The 19,409-nt window shown below is 41.6% G+C and overlaps 1 protein-coding gene across 1 annotated transcript in view; it reads right to left on the reverse strand.

Moving 5' to 3' along the window:
• The window catches only part of slc2a9l2 (solute carrier family 2 member 9, like 2), a 359,618-nt gene that overhangs the window by 50,218 nt on the left and 289,991 nt on the right, over positions 1–19,409 (reverse strand). The window contains exon 12 of the mRNA XM_080728471.1: positions 11,724–11,851. Coding sequence (XP_080584597.1) covers positions 11,724–11,851 — 128 coding nt within the window. The remainder of the gene's footprint in view (positions 1–11,723; positions 11,852–19,409) is intronic.

The following is a 19,409-nucleotide window of genomic DNA, read 5'->3' on the forward strand; positions in this document are numbered from 1 at the left end:
ACGCAGCAGCGTTCTCTGCGCTGAGCAGAGGAGCAGAGGGGGGTGGGGGGAGGAGAACACATGCTATTGGCCAGAGACTCGCGGAGAGCTTCGCCGTGCCCGCCCATCTGCCTACACAAACTGGTCCGCGTTAGCTCAGAGTGCACTGTCCGTGGTGAATTCTTTTTCCATGTACACTAAATCTCTTCATCAAAACATAGCAGATGGCAGAGCAGCAGCAGCAACGTATGGCAGAGCTATTGAAAAGCAGAGATCCAGGAGGGAGCCGTATTTATACAGACCGCCATACACGCCGCCATAGAGGGTTCTGCATCGCCGCAGCACCTGGGCGGTAAATTCCCATCCCCCTGTGGCTGCAGTCGAAATTTACATTATCATAGCATTGGCTGTTCGGCGAGCGATTCCTTTTGCCCTGGACCGTTCTCGTCTTTGACAGTTTGTTCGTGTGAAAGAAGCTTTTTTGCGGTCTGTTGCTAGTAGCTTTGAGACAGCGTAGTCGTTTTCCATGCATGTTCCATGTTCTCCTGTGGGCATCCATTCCATTGGGGGGGGAGCGTTCTTGAACACGTACATTAGCTTTTGTGAGATCATCAATAAATATCTTAAATGCCATTAGCTAGTTACTTTGATAATATGGTACTTAAATGTATGCTGAACACAATTGTATAGTCCAGGGATCTTCAACAGGGGGTCCGGGACCCCTAGGGGGTACTCAGAGTTACTACAGGGGGTCCTCCTTTTTTATATTAACTCATTGCATGCCAGGCCCGATAGTCCCGAGATTATTTCAATGTCTTTCCCTGCCAGGCCTGATAGTCCCGAGAATTTCCGCCATTTTGAAAAAAAAAAAAAAAAATGTTCAAAATTTTTTTTGGACCCCAAAAAATGTAGTAGGCATGATAGAAATCGCGAAATTGCATGTTTAACCCCCATAGCAACCCCATCTATCAAACATGGCAGCCATCTTTGTTTACATTTTAGGAAAACATAATGGCTTGTATCTCATGAATGCCTGAACGGATTTCCATTCGGATTTTTTTGTTTGAAAGCTGTGAGCAATGTGGACACACGTGGTGCATTATCTAGGCATGGGTGTGCATGATCCGTGCACTATGAATTACATGGAAGTCTATGGAGACCAGAGGCACCATAGAGTACGAAGGTATTGTTAAATGGCGGGGAATGTGTTAACCACTTGAACCCTAGTGTCCATATTCTGCGAACTTTTGCCAAAAATAGCAGATCTACAAGCTCACAACGCCTCGCAGCCTCGCAGCGTTTATTAAGTATTGACGGTTCAAGTGGTTAAATATCTGAAAACACAAATTGACATGAATCCAAAATACACTGATGATTGTGCTGTCAAACAATTAAACTATATGGAATCTATGAACAGGTTGTGGGGGTCCCTGCTTCATCTCTCTCTCAACTAAGGGGTACTTGGACTGAAAACGTTGAAGACCCCTGTTTTAGGCTGCTATTGAGGCACGGAGGTGGAGGACACGCTCGAAATGGGTTCAGCCCCCGGTGGCGTGGACACAACTCAGTGCCTACGCAGACCGCCATGTTGAGGGAATGAGATGTGAATTGGTGTGTAGGAAAGCATGGCTGATTGAAAGCAATCAGCAGACTGACAGCTGATTGCAGCTGAGGCGTATGTAACGCCGTGCTTCATATATAGAGATCCGGTTGTCCAGAACCACTTGAGCATATAGAAATCTGTCCATCTCTGCAAAATCCACATTATCCATATTAATCTGGAATTGAAACAAAGTCTGGGGATTCGTGGGGAGGATCTGATGATTGGTTTTCGAAAACCCATCAGCATCTCAAGGGTCCTGCAGACGCCTTGTAGAATAGCGCCTTGTAGAATGACCAAAAAAGCATATTCCCATAGAAAATCCAAAATGTTCTCTTTTCTATCTTTCCGCCTTCGATTATATTATATCGTCACTGTCGGGCAGAAACCTCGTATCTCCAAGTTTCAAATTTGTATGTTTTTTAAAGCCCTGCTTCATCATACAAGGCCGTCGTACAAAGGTAGTGAAAACAGCAGATCTACAAGCACACAACGCCTCGCGGTGCGAGGCGTTGTGTGCTTGTAGATCGGCTGTTTTCACTAGTTTAAATCATTTTTAAAATGATAAATGCAAAACGAACGGTTTTGGACATACAAGGTTTCCACCCGACAACGACGATATGTTATAGGGCCCAGGCAAATAGGAAGAGATAGCCAATGAATAGGGAAGGAAATGAATGAGTTTCACAGTGTGATGTGATTGGTTATTCGACAGGTGTTTGATTAGACCACTTGTCTACACTCAACATGTCTTTTTGCACATGAATTTCCAGACATCCTGACAGGATGTGACCGGATGTCTTCTTATCATGACATACAGGATCTGCTAGCAGTGAGGAAGCCAGAGAGACATGGGAACAGCTCATTGTATGAAGATTATGTACTCTAAATGATGTATTATGCATCCTAAGACAGGCAGCCTCTGTGGATATAGCTTTAAAGCACAGTTCAAGACCTATTTTTTTACTCTTGCTTTTAGCTGATTTTTTTAATCCCTGTGCTGCTATTGAAGTCCGCACTGTTCAGAAAAAGAGTCCTTACTGATGTTTTAAATGTTCTTCAATGTTTTCTTTTCTGCTTTATTGTAACCATGTGTCTTTTTTCTGTTAAGCAATTGTGCTTCATTTTCTGCTCTGTAAAGCGCTTTGAGCTGCATTTCATGTCATGAAAGGTGCTATACAAATAAAGTGTATTATTTATTATTATATATTTTTTTTATAGTATTTATTTCAGACAAGGGTTGTTTTTTTCCGATTTTCGCAACTGTCGCCACTGAGTCCCTTGCTCTCTCTCTCTCTCTCTCTCTCTCTCCTCTGTCTCTCCTTGGCCTGATTTTCCGGATTTCCAAAACGCAACGAAAAAACACAGCGACCAGCTTAACTCCCTCTTTTCCAGTAGACTGTGTTGAACATATCTTCTGTGCTATTTTTTACTTTTTCTTCTTTTTTCTTCTTTTCTTTTTTTTTTTTTAATTTTTTTTCCATGATTTTACTTCTACTCCACTACATCTCAGAGGCAAATATTACTTTTACTCCACTGCACCTATTTGAAAACTTTAGTTACTAGTTACTTTGTAGATTTAGACCTCTTTAAGTAAAACATACCACTGTCTATAACTCTTTTCCAGTAGACTGTGTCAAAGATATGGTCTGTGTTCAGCACCAGGAGACCGGGGCTGTGTCCAAAATGCGGAACACGTTCCCTACTCCCTAACCCTAAATGAGGGATCCAGATGTAGTGTACTACAGTAGGGAACAAATCCACTCCGTCGCCATCTGGTTGCGTCATCGCTGTCGCACAGTTAAAACGCTCAGAGCCCTGGCTTTTCGAGCAATAAATAATAGCCGATCTACAAGCTCTCAACAGGGGGGCGAAGCGATGCGTTGTGAGCTTGTACATCAACTCCCCAATGCTTGTGGATTGTAAATAACATACCAACATGTTGCGGTGTTATTATGAGAAATAGGCCTATATAATTATCACAACTCAATAAAATAATGTTATAATATATATATATATAATATATATATATATTTAAATCTGTATTCGTTCATTGGTGAATGAATGAATAATGTTTGTGCCACATTAATTTGTCTCACATGCAGACATACACCCATGTTTGTGATAAAGGTTATTCTTGCTAAATAACATTATTATCAGCTGTGGAAGGTTGGGAAGAAAAGAGAAAGATTGAAAAACAAGCCTCCAGCGTCTATTCTCGTATATTCTCTTCATAAACAACTTTAGAGCTTTTTTCATTTTGTTCTCTGGTGACAAGGCTGTGGACTTGTGTTGTTTTCTTTAGCCGGTGGTTCTGCTACGAGCGGCTCTGTTGCGTTTGCTCAGCAACAGGTGGCTACGGCTAGCTGCGTTCATTTCGTTGCCTCCTGCCCAGAGACGAGCCTGCAGTGTGCGTGTGCGCGTGCACACCGCATGTGCGTGCTCAAAGCAGTGCATTGTGGGGCGGTAGGGCTTGAATAGTGACCATCGAATGCACACTACAAATCCAAATGCATTGTGGGATACTTCAGTACACTATATTAGGGTACAGAAATGCTCACTACACATTCGGACACTAGTTCAAAATGGCGGAGCCCCCTTTCAGTACACTACATTAGAGAATAGGGTGGATTTCGGACGCAGCCCGGGACTAAACAACAGCGATTCTGGTGAAAGGGAGTTGTATTTATACAACGCAGGTTCAGGAGTAGAGGCCACCCTCCGCTCATCTCAGCCACTCCCCCTCGCTATCACCTTCTCACAATCACCTGCCCTCTCTTAGCAATCAGCAGTGGCGTGCACAGACATTTGGAGGAGCGGGTGCTCATGTGAAAAAAGGCACCTTGTGCAACGTGTGGAACCGCGACCGCATTAGTAGTGTGAGATTTATTACATGCACATCGTGCCTGATGCAGATGTTTAATACTATTCAACAGGTTGGTTTCTGCTAACAATTCAATACAACATAAACAGTGTACTAGTCTTCTATTCTTATGTACCTTTACTCAAGTTTGAAATATCACCTTGAACTGAGCATTAAGCATTATCAGAGTGTCAGCTAGTGGACTTATCCACTGTCACAGCTAAAATGCACTGTGCATGTTTTAATCGCCATCAGAAGCAGAAATACAAAGTGCACTTTCAAAAGGGCACTTGCTTGTCCAGAGGGCAAAAGGTGCTCTAGCACCACCTAGAGTCTATCTGTGCACGTCCTTGGCAATCAGCCAATCCCCTTCGCAATCACCACACTATAAATACACCTGCGAGCCTTCACTCACTTGTTCTCACTGCATTCGTAGTTGAACGACCCCCTCCGTCCACCCCGGCTCCTCCTTCTCCTCAAATTCGCCCTTTTCATCCTTGTTTTCTCTACTTCTCCAGGAACCCAGGGGGGGGCAGTGTCGGAGCAGAGACGACCGCTCCCCGAGCGAGCACCGATGGCCGTCCTCTCCAGAGACTACACCCCCACCCTGAGTCTCGCCCTACCTGGGTTCCTCATCGTCCCGCATCCATCCATCCATCCATCCATCCATCCATCCATCCATCCATCCATCCATTCATCCATCCAATCCATCCATCCATACATCCATAATTATTGTTCAATAAAATCTGTTAACCCATTCAAAGAACGGGTACACATTTTGTGTATCATTATTTTATGATTTAACTATTGAAAAAGTAAGCAATTTACCCCGAGTGAGAGGACATTATGCTCTCATAATGTCCGCAGTGAGGTTGTTATCGGACGAGGCGCCAGCCGAGTCCGATAACAACCTCACTCAGGACATTATGAGAGCATAATGTCCGACCCCGAGTGGTAAATAGCTTTTCTACCACTTTTTCCCGTATACATGAAAGAAAACACATAGTTGTAACTTGCAAGGATCTTAAGTTACAATCATTATTGCCTATAAAACTTCCGCGAGACAGCAGATAGTTCCACAAACAACATCTTCTACTCACCAACAGATGGCGCCAACTCCATACTAATCCATGCGTCTAGCTTACAGCTAAGCTAACGTCAGTTAGAAGTACCGTTCCGGCCGTAAATAGAGGCTGTTCGCTTCCAGAAAGGCATAGGTTCAGAGAAAAGGGGATTTAAAGTTGGCGGATTGCATTGGATCCAAATAAATCGGCGACTATAGCATGCACGTTAGTAAACATAGGACAGTTGCGACCGTCATTTGTTGGTGGGGGGAAAGGTGTTCCGACTGCGACCGAGTATTTCCCGGTGAATCTGTGCGCAAAGGTGGGGGCTTGGGAGTGTGGGGGGACACGCACCACCACTGACTATTGCTGATGATGGAGAGGTTCTATAGCTTAGCCTTTATGTATTGAAAATGAGAGGCACTCTTGCCGATTTAGTAAGAGACTCGTCTCCAATTGCAAGATATTTAAAAGTTATTTGGGGCCATGATGATGATGATATCCTTTTCTTCCCACAACTAGACTAAGGATTTTATATTGTCTGTGTTATTGTTTACAACCACTGAACCACAATTATTCACGTGTGGCAAGATTCACTCGTTTTTAGTAGGCTATATAGTGTAGGCTTAGAAGAAGCCTTTTCAGAAGTTAATTTAATGATTTCCATTTAATGATTTCATGTATCCTCATCTAATGCACCGTATGCACGCTGTTTAAAGGCCGTGTAGGCTTTTCAGAAGTTAATTGAATGTTTTCCATTTGCGCTAATGCACGCAACTGTTTTCGCCAGGTTTTAAGCCTTAAGGTCTTATTTTAGTTGTTTCTCATAAGCTCGCAACCCTCCTTGCCCATCGGCCCCCACCTTTGCGCACAGATTCACCGGGAAATACTCGGTCGCGTTCCGACTCCCTCCTGAAGTCCCCGGATGCGTTCATCGCGTATTGATCTCGGAAATGTGCCTCATTTGCATGTACATCCGGGCATTTCACACATTCCGGCTATTGTGGCCTCATTTACTACTGTTTTAAGCCAATCACAATCCAGTATTTGAACACGTGACTAGAAAAAGTGGTAGAATAGCAGATATACAAGCTCACAGCGTGGCATCGAGTGCCGCGCTGCAAGCTTGTAGATCTGCTATTTTTGAAAAATCGTGAAAATTAGAATTTTGACCCGATTCTATAAGTGTCCTTTGAATCCTTCTAAGACTTTTTGAAAAACCTATGTTTCTATGTCAGCAATCTGGCCAGCCACCGTCAAAGAAAAGGTCCTTTTCACTTCAACTGGAGCTCAGTTAGTCTGTTCTTGAGAGACTACTATGTCAGTGGTTCTCAAACCTTTTCATGTGAAGGACCCCCCAAAATGATATGTATTTGGCCACGGACCCGCATCTCAAAATATCTAGTTCCAGGGACCACCCAGAAGCAAAATTTGAAACCCCATTGTGTGGTTCCAGGGGCGTCAATTGGGTATGGCAGGGTTTATGCAGCTGCCATACCCTGGGTCCAGGGGGAAAAATACAAGTTCCTTTTAAATATAAATCTATGAATGTCTCTTTGTCTGGTGCTGGTTATTATGATATAAAATTACAGTAAAATAACTACAAATGCAAAATGTCACAACATGGTCACTTTAACAATTGGTATTATAGGCCTTATTCTCCCCATCTTCACAGAAAGGTATATTCCCAGGTTCCGCAGGTCAGCTGCACAGGTGCAATGCATTATTGTTAATTGTGGCACGTTTCCTAACATGCCAAGTTTAGCCGCACTTGAACAACCATTCCAGGCTGCCATATCCAGCCCAAGAAACTATAAAAAACCTGTGTAAAAAACGGACAAAACTATATATAATTTCTTTTTCAGACATTGTGAAAATAGCCGATCTACATGCTCACAACGCCTCGCGCTGCGAGGCGTTGTGAGCATGTAGATCTGCTATTTTCACAATAGAACCGTGTTATACAAAATGTAATGCCTCTTTTCCATGAGGACTCCAAGTCTTTGCCATACCCTAGCTTTTGCTGAACTGACGCCACTGGAGTAATACACTTTTTGCAGGCTCCTTCTGAGAGAGCGCATCTTCAATAATGCGTAACACACAACACACAACAAGCTCGAATAAACCCCATTGTGTGGGTCTTATCTCTTGTTAAGGCTCATGGAGATTTACATGCATTTCCCAATATCTTCTTTACTGAAAAGCATTATCCATCTCATAGATTTCTTTTTTTTTTTTAATGTATTTTTCCTCTTGCTGCATGGGAATCAAGCAGTGAATTATACACAGTACTGAGCACATCTACTCAGGGGACATACAGTAGTTTTATTCCTGCTGTGATCGGTGCCAGTGATCCCCAGAAAAAAGAAAATGAAATGATTCAAAATGTTCCAAACATATTTTTACATTTCCTAAATGTTACTGTCCAAAATAAAATAAAATAAAAGTTATTGTCCAAAATGTTAATGTCCAAAACATATTTCCAAAATGGTCAAAACATTTTTTTTACATCCCCATTGGCTATATGGAATAGCAAATGTATAAATGGATATAAAAGTGGTTTTAAATGATTCTGATGCTACCTTAACTACTTTTGTGGACCTCCTGGAACTCCCCAAGGACCCCCTGGGGGTCCCACTTTGAGAACCACCGCTCTAGAGAGCTTGGGCCCTTTCATGCTCTTCCCTCCTGCTGTCAATCGTATCACATCACATCAAGTAGACGTTCACGCCTTTTAAGAGGAGATTTAACCAACGCCACACCAGCTCAAGACCAGGCACGTGGACACATGGACATCAAAGGGGGCTTGAGCCCCAGCCCTTTTACCCGTCAGTAAAAAGTGCTCTCTCCAGACCATGAATGCAGTTTTTAACTATGTTGAAAGAAATGCAAATGCCCCTCTTTCCATGCCATACCTGAAGGCAGCATTCAAGAGAATTGCTGTGTCCAAACTCTATATAATCTTATATTGAAAGAATAGCCCTCTCCGTGTAGAAATCCATGCCGTCACGCCACATCTCCAGTATGCACTTGATTATATGCTTAGTTCAGTGTGGTATCAAGCACTGATAATAGCCGACCTCCAAGCTCACAACACGTCACGCTGCGAAAATAACAGACCTCCAGCATTCAAGCATTCAAGAGAATTGCCGTATCCATCCAAACTCTCCTGAACTTGAATGCAGCATCTTATGTTGAAAGAATAGCCCTCTCTGTGTATAAATCCATGCCGTTACGCCACATCTCCAGTATGCACTTGATTATATGCTTAATTCAGTGTGGTATCAATCACTGAAAATAGCAGACCTCTAAGCCCAGAGCTTGGAGGTCTGCTATTTTCAATATTTTCACCAAAAGGCCCTTTTAGAAATGTTCGGCCCCTCTAACATTCTCTGCACGTACCTGCTCAAGACTATAACACCATTAAAGCTCACAGACCTTTAATCGTGCTCTAAGATCAGTTCATACATATTCCTGAGCTGTACGCCAGAGAATTCATCTGATCTCTCTGAATGTCAGTCATAAAGCTTATACTATATCTGCCCCAGGACTTTATACTGTAAATCTATCTCTCGTCTCTGTTCAAATTCAAAAGCATCAGAAAGAAAACTTGGAGCTTTGCGCCGTTTCAAACTTTTGGATCTGCTGCTTTTGTGTGACTCTGTAGTATGATCAAGTAGGGCCTTAATTTATGGGTGGGAGAAAAAAACACGACGCGTTTGAATATGGCGATAGAAGGCTTCTGCACTACAACTTTAAAGATATATATATATATATATATATATATATATATATATATATATATATATATATATATATTATATATATATATATATATATATATATATATATATATATATATATATATATCGTCGTTGTCGGGTGAAAACCTTGTATCTCGAAAACCGTTCATTTTGTATTTATCATTTTAAAAATGATTTAAACTAGTGGAAACAGCCGATCAGATTGTAGATCTGCTGTTTTCACTACTTTTGTGCGACTGCCTTGTACGATGAAGCAGGGCTTTGCTTTGCAAAAAACGTACAAATTTGAAACTTGGAGATACAAGGTTTCCACCCGACAACGACGATGGTATATAAAAAAAAGAAGGCTGGTGAGAGATCACTTGTCAGGTGGTAAATGATCGGGTTGTCAGACACATGCAGCCAGAAGGATGAAACCTGACATTGATGAGCAGCTTACCTCTCTAAAAGTTGAACTATCTCCTGCTTTAAGCACCCAGGGCACTCAGCCAAAGACTAAATAATAAATAATAGTAATAACAAATGCCTGATGCCAAGAGCCCTCCAGCTGTATCATAGAATTGCATCGAAGAAGAAGAAGAAGAAAAAAAAGAAGCTTTCTGTGTAAACAGATCATTACGCACAAACCGGGAAGTCTGGTCATTCTATATTGAAACCTCTCATCTCCACATTCTAACTTCCTAAATCAGGGGTCTTCAACGTTTTCAGTCCAAGGACCCCTTAGTTGAGAGAGAGATGAAGCAGGGACCCCCACAACCTGTTCATAGATTCCATATAGTTTCATTGTTTGACAGCACAATCATCAGTGTATTTTGGATTCATGTCAATTTGGGTTTTCAGATATTTAACCACTTGAACCGTCCGTACTTGACCTTTCACTCTGTACTTAGTGTGCTCTTTTTCTCCTCTACTCCTCCCTCTTTGCCGAAAATAGCCAATCTACAAGCTCACAACGCCTCGTGCTGCGAGGTGTTGTAGATCTGCTATTTTTGGCTAAAGTTTTCAGAATATGGACTCTAGGGTTCAAGTGGTTAATATAAAAAAGGAGAAAAAAAGTTTCTATCACACAAAGATTTGGAGGCCAACAGCAACCTGTAGTTGAAGACCCATGTCCTAAATCATGGCCATACTTAACTTGGTCATACTACAGTGTCACACACGTAGATCTGCAACAAAACGTTGCAGATCTACAAGCTGGAGCTTGTAGATCTGCTACTTTTGCCGAAAATAGCCGATCTACAAGTTACGCCTCGCATCAAGCTTGTAGATATAGATCATCTACTGCCGTCTATTGTTCCCCTTGGAATAGGGATGCTTGGGTTTGAGTGGTTAATGTAAAAAAAAAAAAAAAAAAAATACAAATGCGATTTCCCATCGCATTTGGCGGCCCCCTTGAAGTAACTGTGAGGACCCCCTAGGGGTCCCGGACCCCCTGTTGAAGACCCCTGATGTATGTGTTTTTACTAGATGCACAAAGTCAGCATTTCAGTCACACAGCTCTGTTAAGCTAACTGTCATGGTATAGTTTGACATGCTGTATATAATTTGTTCAGGTTCATATCAATTTCACCCTGGTGAAAACCCATTAGCCAGCCTTTCAGAACAGTTTGTTCCACACTGCATGCATGCACACCAATACATAAATACATACAGCATAGTACAGATAAGGCGACTTAAAGGGATATTCCACCTTAAAAAAAAAAACATTTGGACATTTTATCGTCTACTCGTGGCTTTTGTGAAAACCCTGGACAGATTTTAATTTGCTTCATTCAGTAGATATTTGATATTATTAATTTTTATCAGACACTCTCCCTTCCTATACAAACCCATTGTAACTTCAAACTCCATTTAACCATGATAGATTCATCAAAAACACCTGTCTTTTTTTCTGGTGACTCATACTACCCTCCTAAAACGTGATTCCACTAACTTTTTTAATGTATTTTTAATATTTTTTGGGGAAAATGGAGGAAAAAAATACAATACAAAATTGATAAAAAATACATGAAAAAGGTTATCGGCCAGGAGGGTAGTATGAGTTACCAGAAGAAAAGACGGGTGTTTTTGATGAATTAGGGTTTTAAAAAAAAAAGGAATGACCCTGGATGGGGAGTGTCTGATAAAATGAAAATCAAATATATAAATATTGAATGAAGCAAATTAAAATCTGTCCAGGGTGTTCACAAAAGCCTGAGTAGACGATAAAATGACCAAAGTTTTTTTGAAAGTGGAACATCCCTTTAAAGAGCGATACAACTCATGAAGGCTTGATGCAGGTTCGAGTCCTGTTATCGACGGCATCTCTCTCTCCCTGTTTCCTGTCTATCTCTACCCACACACACTCACGCACGCACACACGCACACACACACACACACACGCACGCACGCACGCACCCACACAGCAACGCACAACTATATGGCCAAACACAACGTCAGACAAGCTCACTCACTTGAATGAAGGGAAACAGGAGGCCCACGGCGAAGTTGGACAGCCAGTTTACTGTGCCAGCGATCATGAAGGCGGCAGGCCGGTAGGACTGCTCAAACAGTTCACCGGTCAGGACGAAGGGGATGCCACCTGCAGAGGGCGGACAGCAGAAAGAGGCAGCCTGTCAGCAAGCACTGTGAGAGTTGTCTCTGAATCAATAGGAATTCATTAAAGCAGTGGGCATGCATGGTTCCCAGACTTTCTATAGTCTGTGACCCAAAAGAGAAATGTGATGTCTCCCTCGGGACCCAAACAAGTTGAAGAGTCGATCGGCTATTTTCACTTCTGCTTAAATGTTATACTCATGTGGAATTTATTAGTGTTTTAATTTAACTCATGAAATTCTGCTTTCAAGGGGCATCATTTAGAACATGCAGAATACGTTTAAAGTACAGCAGCATAACCTATAAGAGAGTGTGTGTGTGCGTGTGTGCGTGCGTGCGTGCGTGTGTGCGTGTGGATAGTCTGAGAAAACCGCCGACCCACAAAGGAGGAAAGAAATGTTTTGAAAGTGTTTGCCTACAACCATAGGCTCTATACTGACACGCCTAAAATAGGGACGCTGGGTTGGAGGTGATTAACTGTGTCTAAAGGCCACACTATCAAGACCTAGAAGACATTACAAATTGATTCTTACAGACAGGAAAAAAAAGCTGTACTGTACATTGAATCATCACGCATATGAACATCTGCTTGATCACCAATTATCTTGGTAAACGGTTCGTATTGGCATAGATAAGAGCAAACGCATTAAGAGTATTGATCATGGTTTAATCATAAGCTAAAGTCAATGTACACATCTAGACTAGAATACATTAAAAGCAGCATTTACCAGCCCTGTTGCATGCATGATGTGGCTTGCATGAGAAACGGGAAGCTTGTCATTATTATTATTAATATATGAATTTAGTCCAGTAGCCAGCCCATAGAGCCCCATTGTGAACCCGGACATTTTGAGTACCCTAAAGTTTTATGTTAGAAATGTTGAGTATGGGTCCCCAGCAGTTAGAAACTGCCGGATGCTAACTTGCATATGTTGGGCAATTTTCATAATTAGCATACTTAGATTAAATTAGCATAATCCCCTATAATAATGGAAAATATGTCAAAAACTGATTGGACGATTTGAACAATATTGGAGTGGTTTTGGGGGTTATTGAGGATGCTGAATCCATTTCTGACATTTCTGAATTCAAAACGGCCGTTTTAAACCGGAAATGGCCATATACCAACTTAAATTGGGATGTTTTGATACTTTTTTGTTGATTTTGATTATGAATTAAATTATAAATGTGGTTATTTATATGCTTATAGATTATCTGCATTTCAAAAGCAAAATATAGACAATCCACACAAATTATTAGAACAATGACTGCCACAATAGCCTATCAAAAATAGTCACTTCATCATTTGGAAAATCAACAAAAAAGTATAAAAATCATCCCAATTTAAGTTGGTATATGGCCATTTCCGGTTTAAAACGGCCATTTTGAATTTAGAAAATGTCAGAAATGGATTCAGCATCCTCAATAACCCCCAAAACCACTCCAATATTGTTCAAATCGGCCAATCAGTTTTTGACATATTTTTCATTATTATAGGTGATTATGCTAATTATAGCTAATTATGCTAATTATGAAAATTGCCCAACATATGCAAGTTAGCATCCGGCAGTTTTTAACTGCTGGGGACCCATACTCAACATTTCTAACATAAAACTTTAGGGTACTCAAAATGTCCGGGTTCACTTTCTGGCTACTAGACTAATTCATCATACCGTAGACGATTCACTGTCAACTGTATGTTATTGCTCTGTAGCTTCGGGTTTTGTATTAGACTGGACTGAAATTTTCTTCTAGCTGCACAAAGGAGCTGTCTGTCCAACAACCAACTTTTTTTTTAATATATATATATATATATATATATATATATATTTGTTTTTGGTCTTGTATGCCTTTATTGATAGGACAGTAGACTTGGGGGAGAGATGGGGAGTGACAAACAGCAAAGGTTGTCAGGATCGGGAATCGAACCGGCGACGCCGCCAGGCATCCATGCGGCAATGCCTAAGTGGTATGCGCCTGGACCAGTAGGCCAGCGGGCACCCCAACAACCAACTTTTTAAGGACATATTTGAGAAAAATTATGTGTTTGTACCATCCATTCAGCTCTACTTTCTTTTCTTTCTTTTTTTAAGAGCCAATAGTTATGTTGCACTGACGCATTTACGATTAAAATAACGGGTGAAATTAGCTCTAGGTAAAAAAAATAAGAAAAAAAATCATTAGAAACGCAGCATTAGCAAAGTGTTACAAAGCGGCAACTTGATATTTCCCTAATATTAATTACTTTGCACTCTTCAGTGCTCTGGCCCTAATTATAGCACTAGGAATTGAGGTTGAATTTGGCATTAATTATGTTTCTGTTCTGCGGATCTTGCATTTTATGTGAACACAGCTGTGCTCTGCAGCATCCGATAAAAAGTTTTTAAGAAGCCAATTAATCAGTTCCAACGCGGAAATGTTTTAATTTGTAACTGAATAAAAGTAGGTGAAGTGGTTAACGTTTGCCCTCAGCACCATTTTAGACTTCATTGATTGTGAAAAGGCAAACCCAATCTCATTACTACAATAAGATGCCGTATGGCGTATACACAACAGGCAGGTTGATTACACAGACTGTGCGTGCGTGTGGTTTCGCATGCAGTAGCTGGGCATATGATACAGTTTACAATTTAGGCATTTGCAGACGCTTTTAATCCAAAGCGACTTACAATAAGCAGGTAATACATCATAAGCAAGATAATACTGTATGTCAGTACATCAACAACAATATAACAAATACATAGGAATATCAATCTAGAAAAACAACAACATAGGTAGACCACGCACCTAATCAGTAAAAAAAAAACGTTTCTAAAAACCAAAACAATGCTAACTAGCTTCATGTATGGTCGTTGAGTGTTACAGTAGTGCTATGGGTTCAGGTGGAGTCTGAAGAGGTGAGTCTTCAGTCCACGGCGGAAGCTAGGGAGTGAGTCTGTAGTTCTATGGAAGCTAGGGAGTGAGTCTGTAGTTCTAAGTGCGACAGGGAGTTTATTCCACAGTTTGGGGGCCAGGAGGGCAACTTGTCTAGGACGAGTGGATTTTTGTCCTGTCCTATGAAAATGTAAAAACCTAAGTAAAGTAGTTGCACAATTGTGCTTAGTTATTTTACCCCACTGTTGGTGAACTGTGTCATATTAATGCCAAGGGACAGATTTGTAATATAAATTCACCGTTCAACAATAAATGCCCAACTTCCCCAGTCATTTTATTAAAACTACTGCAGCAACAGCAGGGAACCAATACATGCAGGAACTTGCCCGCAGCACAATGAAAACTATTGCATAATGCACCAGAGACACTGCTTTTAAACCGAAAACATGCTCAGGCATTTACTGTATATTTAGAATGCAATACAGCGGTTGAACCTTTCGCTAAATCAGTGGATCTCTGTACCAGAAACATCTCAGTGCTGGCGGACACAAGCTATGCATTATCTCTATTAAGCCCCCTTTCCACTGCAGCTTTAGCACCACACTACACAACACTACACCACACCACACCGCACCACATGAAAATATCTACGTTTTCCAATACACAAAATTACCCCTATCGGTAAGAAACAAATTGACCCTTTTAACTGTGATTATAATACAATATAAATTTGTATCACAACTATCCTAATTATAATACTGTGGAAGTAAGTAACAAGGCGACAGACGGAGAATACGGTTCAGACGTTTTACTTCCAAACAAATGCATCACAACACAGGTACAAGCACTTCCCTATATCCCTTCCTCTCTCTTCCCATTTCCACCCCCCCAATCCATTCTGAGGTGAGATACCCCCCCTAGTGTCCAGGTGTCCAGGTGTTCACCACAATACACTATAATGGATTATAACTGTGATCATGATACACTATACATTATTATAATGTATCACTATAATAATTATAATACACTATAATAGATTATAACAGTGATTATAATGCACTAGAGTCTATTATCATGTATTACAACTATATCCTGGTGGTCTAAATGAAAAGTCAGTGGGTGATCAGTCATTATGAAGAAGCCTATTTGGCCCTGTTTGGCCTAGCTCAGACCAACTCTGGATAGGATACGTTTTAGTACCACGTTTAGAACCACTTTCACAGCACTCTACCCTGGTCCTTGTAGTGGAAAACCTGGCACAAGTGGGCAGTGTGGAGTGGTGTTGTGTTGGGCCATGTTACTGGAAAAGGGGCTTTTTAGAGGCACAACATACAGCAACATACTTTAGCCTATTTAATTCTGAGAGTGTACAAAATGTTTACATGGCTTTGTGGTTTTGTACTCTCAGGACCCGCAGGGGAGTCCCAATGGATTACCGGTACGTTAATTAATGTGCAACACTGTTTTCTCACCCATTGCAACAGTAAACACACCAACAAACAGTGTGTAAACAGGGTATTTGCACATTTCTAAAGTTACAATGAACTTTTCTATACCAAAGTGATCCACTTGGCAAATATTACGTAAGAAAGAGGCAAACATTGGGAAAATAGCCGATCTACAAGCTGGCTATTTTCACAAAATAGAGTTGAGTTGAGTCAACTCAAACAATTCCAAATGCTTGACAGGATGTCAAGGGGGGGGGGGGGGGGGTCCCAGTTAACCCTGCAAGGCCCAGTGTTGCTTTTTGGCAAAAACAATTAAATCATTTAAAAAAAAAATGTTATAATTTTTCCTGTTCTTTTTTCACATTAACATCACCATTAAATCCTATTGTTTAGTATTACAATGCCATTGGCCACGAAATTTGCATATAAATACCCCCCACAGGGGCTGACATTCACACCTCCCAGAGAAGTTGAAATTCCAGCGTCTGGACGAACAACATCTCACTTTTTAACTGAAGCTATTCCTCACTAAAACATAAGTAAAATGCCTGTAATATTGTTTTTCGTGATCATTAGAATGTCTAGAACATGTACATATGTTATTATTGTGAAAAATGTCCCCAAAATGCAAATTAGAGCATGATTTATGATTTGTGGCTATAAAACCTTACAAAAACATGATTCATTTTTTAACATTACATTTTCCTGTGATTAGGACTCCTACAACACCATCTGATTTTTTTTAATTGTTTTGGGCCAGTAGAAATTAATTCGGGTCTTGCAGGGTTAAGAAGAAAACGGTTATTTAGGGGCATCACGGCCTGAAAGCTTTGGGAAAACTTGCTCAGAGTTACAAGTTACAGATTGAATTGAATAATACGCTTCATTTCTGACTGAGAGATATTCTGTGGCTCCCCTGCCTCAGTAACTTCCTCCAGAAACCCCCCGCATATACAAATCAATATGAACAAAAGTTATTATTAAAAAATCTCTGCACTCCCAGGAAACGTAAATATGCTTCAGAATTATTGTTGGAGGAGTGTGTGAGCAAGTGCGTGCTACTGTGCTACTGTGCTACTGTGCGTGCGTTTGTGCGTGCATGCTTGCGTGCGTGCCTGCGTGCGTGCCTGCGTGCATGCGTGTGTGTGTGTGTGTGTGTGTGTGTGTGTGTGTGTGTGTGTGTGTGTGCGCGTGCAGCATGGTAATTTGTGTGCGTGTGTGAAATAAGCATATAATATTTGGCATCTTGAGATGCTTTACATAGATTTTCGCTTTTATTTAGAAATGGTCTGTTTCTGTTGGAATGAAACCTGTCATTATTCTATCACTAATAAGTAGTAAAATGCCATTGGAATTCGACTGGGTTATAGGAGTGGAGCTTATAATTAACCCGGGCAGACACACTGCAAAGAGCACGCTGCAGTAGATGTCACGCATGCATGCATTTCGTGCATTGATTTACATGCCAATTACATACGCGAACATGTCAGCCTTGCACTGCCCTACGGCTTTGCAAAATTGAATAATTACTCGCTGGTTCAAGTCTCTAATGGACAAATATTCAGAATGTTATGTGTGGCTGAAATGGTCACAGTATGGTATCAAAGCATTGTGTCCAAAGATAATCTACTATATGCGTGGCATCTTAGAGATGCCCTCTGAACTGCCCGGCGTGCCCGCTCAGAAATACCAATATTATGCTCTGCGATCTTTATATCTCATGGGTGTTCCAGGATCAGAACCAGGGACATGCTTGCTGGGCCCCTGATTCAGCCCGGGAAAAAGAGTTGGAGAGGCCCTCATTGCGCGCTATAGAGAGAGATCTCTCTCTATAGCTTCTAGATCTGCTTTTTTTTAATATATCGTGCAAATTTGTGCAAGTCTTTGAATATTTCAAATCCTTCTAAGGTCCTATGTTTCCATGTCAGAGAGAGATCTCTCTCTATAGCGCTGCTGCTACTCAAAGATTTGCCATTTCAGATCATGACAAGTGACAAGCCAGTGTGGGCCAATTACTGTACATGAGTTATATTTCGTCGTTGTCGGGTGGAAACCTTGTATGTCCAAAACCGTTTGTTTTGTATTTATCATTTTAAAAAATGATTTAAACTAGTGAAAACAGCTGATCTACAAGCACACAACGCCTCGCACCGCGAGGCGTTGTGTGCTTGTAGATCTGCTGTTTTCACTACTTTTGTGCGACGGCCTTGTATGATGAAGCAGGCCTTTGCTTTGCGAAAAAAATTATACATTTGAAAATTGGAGATACGAGGTTTCTGCCCGACAGTGACGATTTACTTTGTTGGCCGCCCAGCCCCCAAAATGGAACGAAGGCCGACATTTTATTTGTATTTTTTTCCTAATGGCCGGCCTGGACCGGCCGGGAATGAACCGGCCGTTCGGGAGTTGTCTCACTTTTCCCAATGGCCAGCACGTCCCTGGGCCCTGCTGTGCCGGCATTCACTGAGATTAAGAATTCACAAGGCTAGTGCGGAGCCCGTGGAGACCAGATGGCCGTCCGGTTAGGTTACGCAATATCTGTGGTCAGGGGTGTCGCACCAAATTCTGGGCCCCGGGTACAAGGATTCACTGCGGGGGCCCCCCATGATTGTTCTTCATAGGGGGAGGGGCTTTAACCCATTTAGACTGGGTGCGCAATATGACGCATTATTTGATGCTTTAACCATTGCTCACAGCTCACAGCGCGGCACCGACTGCCGCGCTGCGAGCTGCTTTTTTTTTTTTTATCGTGCAAATTTGTGCAAGTCTTTGAATATTTCAAATTCTTCTAAGGTTTTTTGAAAAACCTAATGTTTCCATGTCAGTGGTGCTCAAACATTTTCATGTGAAGGACCCCCAAAATTATAGGCATTTGGCCACGGACCCCCATCTCAAAATATTTAGTTTCAGGGACTCCCCAGAAGCAAAATTTGACTTGCAAATGTTCGTTTAAGAAATACATGTATTCAAAGATTTGCACACATTTTCACAACTTTCCAAAAATAGCAGTTGTACAAGCTCGCAGCGCGGCACCATGAGCTTGTATATCTGCTATTTTTCAATAGCTAAAGTATAAAATATTTAAGGCCCCCTCCACCTTGGGCCCACCCCCCCCCCCCCCCCCCCCTTGTGACGCCCCTGCGTGTGGTACCCGTTGCCAGACTACTTATAGTGCAGTACCCATTATCTTGCCCCCTGCCTGCATCTTCATCAGGGGGTCAT

Source organism: Nannobrachium achirus, assembly GCF_963921795.1.
Source record: "Nannobrachium achirus genome assembly, chromosome: 6".
Taxonomy (NCBI): domain Eukaryota; kingdom Metazoa; phylum Chordata; class Actinopteri; order Myctophiformes; family Myctophidae; genus Nannobrachium; species Nannobrachium achirus.